At 42.8% G+C, this 9,802-nt stretch overlaps 1 protein-coding gene across 7 annotated transcripts in view; it reads right to left on the bottom strand.

Moving 5' to 3' along the window:
* Positions 1-16: 16 nt before the first annotated feature.
* The window catches only part of LOC128266770 (segmentation protein cap'n'collar), a 43,712-nt gene continuing 33,926 nt past the window's right edge, over positions 17-9,802 (bottom strand). For 6 of the 7 annotated variants that reach the window (XM_053003499.1, XM_053003501.1, XM_053003500.1 and 3 more), the window contains 4 exons: positions 6,530-6,967; positions 6,376-6,463; positions 2,276-3,531; positions 17-2,167 (listed from right to left, as the gene is read on the bottom strand). In XM_053003499.1, coding sequence (XP_052859459.1) covers positions 1,781-2,167; positions 2,276-3,531; positions 6,376-6,463; positions 6,530-6,967 — 2,169 coding nt within the window. In that variant the 3' untranslated portion in view covers positions 17-1,780. Of the gene's footprint in view, positions 2,168-2,275; positions 3,532-5,328; positions 5,546-6,375; positions 6,464-6,529; positions 6,968-9,802 lie in introns of those variants that run through there. The other variant, XM_053003504.1, reaches the window with a different exon arrangement.

The raw sequence follows: 9,802 nt of genomic DNA, 5'->3' as shown, positions 1-9,802 counted from the left end.
TAAAACTCAAATCCAGTTGTATTTTTTAGTGTTTTTTCTTTAATTTTGACGTTTTCTTTGTTTAGCTGAGGAAAAGTTTATCATTTTTAAAGCATACAAATTTCTCATATGAAACATACACAAATATATAGCGACATACAAGTACAGAGGATTGGTCAAAGGGTGCACAGAAATCCCGGCAAGCTTTTAGTAGCCATTTATGGACATTGATGGTATCTGCACACCCCTCTAATCAAAATGTATGTTAATACAATATGCGAAGGATTTCTTTTAATATATTTTTTTATGTCCGTGGTGTATTAGTACAATAGTAGGTAATTAGATCAATTTCAATTTACAACAAATAATTTCTTTTATTGAAGTTGCGCATTTTAATAGAATTTCGTATTTTTCGTTTTCGACTTGCGACAATCGACTTTCAAGTGTGCGCGAAATTCATTACAACAATTAAAATACATATGCCTATATTAACAATAGATTTTTGTTTCGTTTTCGTAGCGTATCTGTTTAAGTTGATATCGTATCTGTGTTATCTGTACTATCATTACGCGTAGCTGTAGCTTACTTTAAAGTTAAACTCTTTATGCTGTAGGACATGTTTAAGAATATTAAATATTAATATCTCTTAATCGCTTATAGACTAAACCGTAACCAGGACAGTTAAAGGGCCGCCCTAGCAAGAGCAATTGTTTTTGTTTGTTTTTTGTTTCCGTTTCTTTCTTTTTTTTTTTTAGTGTTTTCTTTAGTTTCTTTGTGGTGTGTTAGCAAACTCTTAGTTGCTGTAGCTTAGCGCTGGTTGATTAAATGTAAGATAAGTTTAAGTTATGTATTTACAGATGCTAAGAGCTAGCTCGAAATGATACGCTAATTTGTGTTAGTTTGTTGTGAATGGGATTTTGATAAATGCCTTATGTATTTAGAACGATTTACAAATATGTACCGCTGTGGTAGATCTCTCACTAGATGGTAACTTACAACTAAATGTCTTATGGGGATAATTCATGAAATGTCCAGCAATATTTTTCAACCTTTACAATCGATTTGTGTGTGTATTGCCTATCATCTATTTTATACAATTTTTCTCTATCCATCATTGTGTTTTCATATTTTACAAGCTAATATTATAGAGATGTAAACGGATTCATCATCAAATATTGTTGGACTATGCGTTGATTATTAATGGGTGAGTCTGTTTGATTGTGAATGTGAGCTATTTACTGATTTACAAATTCATTTCAAGCATATTTGATTATATTCGTTTCGGTTCTGTTTCTTTCTGTGCATTTGTCTGTCAGCTTGCGTTTTGCGGGCGCCAAGAATTCATAGTTGAAGAACTGATTATTTATCACAAGTATTGTTTTTAGTATGTGCAATTAAGTAAAAGGCTTTGCATGCTGCCTCCGGAAGGGGCAACAACTTGCAAGACGAACTCTGGACGAGTCCAAATAATTAATTAATTAAAAAATAAATAACAATCATGCTGACTAAATGAGTAAACCATAAATGGGAGGATTGGTGTGATGGATGATGCAGCTTTAATGAGCCGCCAGCAGCAAGTGCAACAAATGTTGCCAGCAACACGTTGCAACTAAGTACAGAAGAAGAATAACCAAGACGCCGCTCAGTAGTACAGGTAACTGTTGTTCAACATGTCGTAGTGATAATCGAACTGTTGCTGCTGCTGCTGTTGCTGCTGTTGCTGCCACTCGGATCGATGCTGCTGCTCGCGCTGGAAGTTAGTGAACCAACTCTTAGTTGCGGCCATTCGCAACAGGTATTTTCATTCCTTGCGGTGCTGTTGCTGCTGCTGCTGACCTCCCGGTTGCTGTTGCTGCGACTGCAGATGATGTTGCTGCTGCTGCTGCTGTTGCTGTTGTAGATGAGGCGGCAACCTCGACTGCTGTTGTTGCTGCTGCTGCGACATTCCGCTTCCCACATGTTGCGCCTGCATTCCGTGCTGGCTGTGATGGCCATGCATGGGCGCCTGGCTGGGCACATGGCCATTCAAACTTCCTGCACCGGCCGACGAAACTGCGCTTGAGGCAGACGTGGCCGTGCTGTTGCCCTCGGGCTTTTCCCGGGGCAGCAAGTAAACGGAGCCATCGGCAGCCTGCTGCAGACTGTAGTCCGATGGCGAACAGGGATTGCCCTCAGGATCACGCAGATACTGTAAAGGAAAAACACATTAACTTATGTTCTAACAACTAAACATGATAAAACCAAACTTTAAATGTCAAATCATTTTAAAGCTTTAATAGATATGAGTAAAACCAACCTGGAAGACATGACGATGCAGCATGGCAAACTTGTTCGAGATGCGCTTGCGCTCGCTATCCAAATGATCGCGTTCCTGGGTCAGCTGCGACTTCCGCTTGACCACCGCATGCACCTCGTCCTCGAGGGTCAATATCTGGTCGAGCTTGCGTTTGCGACAGTTCTGGGCGGCCACCTTGTTCTTGCCCCGCCGACGAATGTCCCGGATCAGCGACAACTGGTTCTCGCTGAGGTCATACTTGGACAACCGCTCGTTGAACTCGTCCATGGGCAGGTTAATGATGTCCTGCACCGAAATGGGTATGTTCAGGGATCGGGCCCGCTTCTCATCGCGTGTCAAATGCTCATCCTCCAAGCTGCCACTGCTTCCGCCGGCACTGCTGCTGCTGCCGGCACTCGTTCCCTTCGAAGCGGTCTTAGCGGCCACCAGCGGCTTCTTGTCGCGTACTTGGGGTCTGGGCAGCGAGCCACTTCCCTGGGGCAGCGAATAGGTGTGATTGAGTTGCACCAGGTCCTGCGAAGTCCTAGGCGAGGGTCGCACTGTATAGTCCCCGGAGAAGGTGCTGCCACTGGCTCCCATGCCATAGGCCTGGTGATGATGATAGTCCTTGGTTAGAGCCGGTCCCATCGCTCCTTGTTCAGAGGCAATGCCACCGCTGGCCATTCCCGACGAAGCGTAGCCAGCATCGTACTCGTACTTGATGCTCTGCGATTGGACTGCTGTCGCAGCCGCTGTCGGAGCTGTGGGTGGCACAGCCGAGGGCGCCTGCTTGTGGGGATCCCGCTTGCCGTACAGCTGATGCTTCTTCTGCGCCACCGGAGGCTGACGTGTGGCGGTGCTGAGCCGTGAATTGTTATTGTAGCTAAAGTCATAGGGACCACCGTATTTGCCCTGATGATAGTCCTGGGCGGAGTCGCTGCCCTCGCCCCACTCGCCGTCGGAGAGGGATGGCACTCGCTCCGAACCCATTGAACTGACAGCACTGTCGCTGGACGCGTCCAGGCGATCCGTACCGCCCTGTGCTCCTGCACCGCCGCTGGCCAATAGATCGGCGGTCATGCCCGCTGCTCCAGTGCCCACAACTGAGCCGCTCATTGAGCCCACGCCGCCGGCCGCTCCGTTGACTTGGTTGCCGTGCGGATTTCCCGCCGCCAGTTGAGCCGAGCTGCCGGAGCCGTTGCTGACATGTCCGCTGCTGGGCAGTCCCAGAACTGAGGAGTTGTTGCTAGTGCTGTTGTCCACCATGCGACAAAAGCCTAAAAAGGGAAGACAGAGCATGATAAGTACAATGCATGAATTTTGTATAAGGAAAACAGAAACCAACATCGAATTAGTTGTTATTGGTCCCATTGATCTTATTAATAAATAAAAAAAATGGCTTGAGAGTTATAATCTCATAAAGGAATAATTGGGGTACAGGTTTAAAAGTTTTATCGTACGATTGGAAAATTTACTCCTTAAAGCCTTGAATTTGATAATGCTAGCATTTATTGCAATATTAAACTAATTTAAACTAATTTAATTTGAGAGAAAACAGTTTTCCAGCTTGCTGATTTTTGGGGTGACCCAGTTCACGTAGACAGGGTTTATTAGAGATTCGTTCTTATCGGCAAGGCACAGTCTTGCATCACTCACAGCTTCGATTATTCAGCACAAATTTACGACTAGAATTCCGCTCGAAATGAGGCAAAAATATGAAAAAACTGTGCAGTCATTTTTCATATTTCACTGGACTTATCTTATCGGGCGATAAGGAATGAAATGAGTGAGTACGAGGAGAAGCTCGTGTGCGACTTCCACTTTTTTTTTTTGTTTGGCAAATACCTGGTCACATTTCCACATCTTTCTGGGCCTGATAAGAAGGAGTCAGATCAGCTTCCTATATCTAATCAGGGTCCACAAGGGAAAAATGAAACGACACGCTCAAGGGGCATATTTATCCGTCTTACTATAAACACATAATCTCCATGTGCAATCTCACATTAATTTGCGCCTGCAGTTAATTAGTCAAATCGATCCGTAAGCTGATTGGGGCAAGCTTTCATGTATTATTAATACCCTCTGTGAGCAAGGTCAAAGCTTAAACCATAAACATTGATGACTTGACAAAACGTAATACTTTGTATGAGCAAGAAGTGTATACAAAATACAGTGCATGCTCTTTATAGTAACAATTCTGCGTTAACGTTTGTGAAATTTTTACTCTTGTAGCAAAGGGGAATAACATAATATTAATCTTTGCGAAGGATTTCCCTATACATTCTTAGCCATGGTGATTAGTCAAAAAATCGATTCCCTTAATAGAAATGGGTCTGTATTAAAATAAGAATTAATACCTATGCCAAATATTTTAAATAGAGTAACAAAGCTATCTATTATAGCGATAGTGCACTGTAACCGAACAGGAGAGTTATCAGCGACGAATTGAACGCAAGAAATAACGGAAACCATAAAGATAACCGTTAAAGCCAGTGACACGTTTCATGATGTGCAGAAACAAGTAAAAAAAAAAAAAAAAAAACAATAAGAAAATCCAAATTGAGAACGTCTTTGTTTCGTTAACACGTAACCCACTTACGTTCTTTTTTTTAACTCCAGCACCAACCCCTTAGAATACGCAGTCAAGATATTAGCAACTTTTCATTTGCCTCTCATCTATGCTCTTCGAGCTTTTTTTTAACGTTATTGTTTCGAAAAGCGATGACTCAGCAGTTTAAAAATAGTAAACAGCAAACAGGCGGGAAATAATAAAAAAAAAAAATAAAAAAAAAAAACTTGCTGAGCGGGCATTAGGCAGCGGTGGAGGGATAAGGAGAGGTATAGAAACCGCTCGAGAGAGAGAACGTTCCGCTGATATCAGCGACAACAACAGCAACAGCAACAAAGATCGCCGTGCGGCATGACTAATGAAAAAATTGTTACGCGGTCACAAGTAAAATTTTAGAGGGCTTTCGCTCTTTTTTTTTGGCAATGGGGCAACCGAAAATAAAACCACCCCCCCAACCGATCCAGAGCATTATCTATTTCTCGGATCTGAATCTGATCACTCTCACCTGTTGAATTGCTTTCACCGTTTTTGGGATGCTGCTAAATCGCTCGACATCCACAAAATAAAACTCACTGAGCGAACATATATACATATATATATAAATATATGTGCTATATTTTCTACACTGCTGGCAAATGCGTCATTAATTTATCAAATTTGTTATGCTAATTACATTAAGTATACGACACGTTGCGCGGCTATTACTGTGATATTTATGTATATATATATATATTTTTTTTTTTTAATGCTTTTTCGAGTCGCGTCGGTTCTAATATTTACTTTACTATCGTATTCGATTGTTCGTGTTCGACTGATTTGCCTTCGTCGCGCGCTCTGTTCTTTTCGCTTGCTTTTTGCCCTGCCTCTTGAGTGAGTTATTTTTGCGTTTTGTCGTCTGAAGTGAGTGCCACTCGGCGAAACCTGAGCGTCTGCTCTCTTCGACCCCCGATCGCTTCAACAATCGCTGAACTAATTGTACGAAATTTGTATGCTAATCGCGCAAGAACGATAAACTTTAAGAACTGCTCACCCCTTGAGTGTGTGAGTGCTTGAGTGACTCACGCACGCGCTTTTGCCGCAGTTCGGAGTCGCGGGCCTTGAGTCAAAGCTCTCGCGCGGCGAGTTGAGTTGAGTCGCTAGTGGGTGGGAACGGGACAAAGCTTATAACTAATTCAACAGAACTTTTAGGCAAATGAAAAGCTTAGCACTGAGCGAAATTTCGGGTTAAGAAGCAACAAGGAAATGAATAAGCAAGTGTCCAGTAATATTATAGTCGGGCTAATATAGACCTGATGTACTTTTATGTGAGCTCTTAAAACTAAACTTAAACTAAACTTTTAAATAAAATATTTAGAAATTAAAATAATATTAAATAACAATATTGTAAAAAAGGAAATAAAAAAAAAATCCTATTTAAAGGTATACGAGTACTAAAATCTTCACAATAAGGTTTTCTATAAAGAAAACATATTGAAACAAATAACTAAACATTTATATACAAATTAGCTCTCTAATTATTTAATTATTTTATATTAAGTGCAGAATAACTCACTCTCATTCATGTCCATCAAGTGCAGATCCTCGTCGGCGAAAATAGAGTTAATGAAGCCATCCGTCTGGTTAATATCCGAGGAGGTGTTCTAATGGAACCCAAAACAAATTCGTTACATACGGCTTATATGAGGGACATGAAAGATTTCACTCACCCCATAGTACATCAGATCGTGCTCCACCTTATAGGCGGCTGCTGCGGCAGCAGCGCTATCGGCCTCGTGACTGGAATTGGTCAGATGCATGCTGGAGGTGACCGCCGAACCAAGATTGTGGCCGTAATGGGGCTGGCCGGTGGGGCAGATGTCGCCCAGTGCCGCATTCGGGTGGTGCAACATGGCCGCGTGGTGCGGCGGCGGCGGAGGTGGTGGTGGCTGCAAGGGAGCCGCTGCGCCACTGCCATACTGACCATGCTGGCCAGGAGCTGGGGCTCCGTTCGAGGGACTCGCCTGGTAGGAGTAGCTCGGATAGTGGTGCGGATACGGCGACATATCCGACACACCGCCCACCATGCTCGGAATGGGACTGAAGTAGGTGGCAAAGTCCTGAAGACGCTCCATCGAAACGCTGCGATTCAGACGCGGCATGCGGCCCTGCAAGTGGAGTGGCGTGGAGAAGAAGACATTGATTAATTCGGCGCTCGTCGCTTAGCTCTTGTTGATGTATTAACAAGGTGAGAAGGGTTCGGAATTACGAAACTTATAACTCAATAACCGATCAATCATCCGCCAGGGGAATTCTCTAGAAACGCGGCCAGACAATAAACCGAATTCAAATTGCGCTACAAGTAACAATCTCCTGGCTGTCAGAGCCGCAGCAACGCAGACTCACACTCAAGACTCTCTGTGTAAGCCAAAAAACGTGCACAATGTATCAGTCTGGCGATTTGACTGCCAGCCAAGCCAGATCGATCAATGTGGAATTGAAATGAAATTCGTATCTTTCAAATTGACAAGTGCTCGGGGTTCGCAGCCCAGCCAGCGGTCTCTTGGCCAGTTTTATTTTCGATTTATTATTTGTTTTCCTAAGACTCCTCTGTAAAAAGCTGGCTGTAAGTCTCTGGTCTCTGGTCCATGGCATCTTGGGCTGACTGATGGCCGGGGATCGATCGTGAGACTACTACGACTTCATTAGGCCTTCTTTTGTTATTGTTAATTACCGGTGGGTTTATTTATTTATTCAACTAATTCCGCAGCCAGCCAAGCAGAGCGTGGGCGAATGGCAAAGGTATTAAATTATGGTTTCCCACAACAAAAAACAGCAGCACTCACACTCGAATAATATTCCTCGAACTGCGATCCTTTATCGATTCCTTTTGCGGCACCAATTTGTATTTAATGCTAAATGCCGCCGCATGCAATTAAGATCTTTCAGAGATGAGAGATACCTATATCTGGCTGACGTTGACGCTGATGCTGATGCACTTTGACACTGACATTGCCGATACGGATCGAAAACGAAAATTCCGACAAAAGAATTCTGGAACTCCGATCGAACTCCTTTGCGCGTTGACGTTGAGTTGTCGTTTGACCAGCACCAACTGACTGACTAACTGACTGACGGAATGACAGTAGCCAAGGCAACTCACACAGATACTCCGAGATGGATGTGCATTCTCAGCTGTATGGGTGTGGGCTGAACAAACATAACCTGTATCCAAGCATCCGAGTATCTCGCCATGCGCATATGTATCTAATGAATGCCTCAACACGCTCCTGAACGCAAATAGGTAAACCCGAACGGCAGGTAGGAGCCATCGTCGAGCATTGGGCGTTCACTTCAGCCAGTTGCAGTCGCTCTGTGTCTTTGTATCTGTGAGTGCGCAACGCGCATGTGTAATTTGAATTGTCACTGTCTTGTCATTAACTTCTGGTGTTGGCCATTGTTTGTTACGCTTCACACGCAAACAAATCTAACCGCCAACTTAGACACGGTAGCCGATCTCCTTACACACATGTATCAATCTGGTGTGAGATGGTCTAGGGGTATTTGTGTGCCCAAGAATCTATTCTTTGGAACCTTTAATTCAACCTCAACCGTTACAACGATGGAGAAATGGGAGGGAGATGCATTAGATTGCATATTTGATCGGGGAATTACTATCATTTAATGGTATTTTATTATTACCAATCCTATTAACGGTTCCCATGTTAACTCCGCTAGATTTCGATTATATTCTAAATCGGCTTTTGAGCTCTACAAAAAAAATGACAAAGTACAATTTTAAATAAATATTTCACATATGATTTACCTTTCTACTAATCATTTCCTTTAATATTAACTTAAAATTCTCGCTTAAAATTCTCGAATGTGTAAACGATTATTTTAATGGAAAGCAATTCTTCAACGAAATTAATGTACACAATATTTTTACACACGAACATGAGCTCATAAACTTGAATAAGAAGTGATCCAAAGCGAACAGACAAGAGCGCATTTATTATGACAAAAATATTTTAAATTGAACGACTTGAAGCTTCCCGAAAATCGTTGTTTAATCTTTATTTTTAAACATATTTCCAAGACATCCCCAATCCATCAATGGCCATATGGGAATCACTGATATTTACCTACGTCAACCGTCTTAAATTACTATATTCCTTGGATTACTTAGTCCCTGTTGCCAACGGCCGGCAAATCCCCTCATCACACCTGAGCGGTACTTTCGTGTGTTTTTTGTCATTAAGTTGATTTATGTGTGTGCACAAATCGAGTCCCATGACAGTCGTAGTCTGAGTTTCTCTGTTCGAGTCGCAACTTAAGCCTCCGCAGCCATCAAATTGTTTACATAAATTGAATTAAAATCGTATGGCAAAAAAATCGGAGGGAAAAAAACTACAGCCAAGAAAAACAACGGAGCAAGGCAAAGCAAAACAGAGATGCTGTAAAATAATTAATACATTTTTTTTTCTCTCGCTAGCTCTGCGCTGATTTTTCAGCGTTAAGCTTTTTGCAAATATTTAAAATTCACATAATTAAAGCCGTGCATGCCGATTAGGTGGTGAGGGGTGTGGGGTTTGGGGGGGCAGTGGCAAGGGACGGACATTAAGAGATAAATTTTTTTTGTAATTCGCGCGCGCTAAATGGGGATTTAATTGCAGGGGCTACCGCCGAGCGGCTCAAAAGATGCAATCAAGCTGGGAGGGGAAATCGGAGGGCAGGCACCGCTGCAAAGTGCCACCGAATTCAATAAACACTTCGGCCCCATGCGGAAAAGTCAAGTGGCGCATTGCAAGCGACACAAAAATACAATAGCCCCCGGCAAAAAATCAACAACAAAGTGTCCGTAATGAACGCAGGCGCCTCCCTTCTACCGCACACTCTTCTCCTCAAGAGCTTAGCTTAGTGTTTGCAATTAGCAGGAGATACACACAAGAAAAAAACTGCATTTTTACTGGCGATATTATTAACAATATATCTAGCCAAAT

Source organism: Drosophila gunungcola, chromosome 3R (assembly GCF_025200985.1).
Source record: "Drosophila gunungcola strain Sukarami chromosome 3R, Dgunungcola_SK_2, whole genome shotgun sequence".
Lineage (NCBI taxonomy): Eukaryota > Metazoa > Arthropoda > Insecta > Diptera > Drosophilidae > Drosophila > Drosophila gunungcola.
Note: the sequence above shows the minus strand (reverse complement) of the source record. Positions and strands in the feature narration are given on the sequence as shown.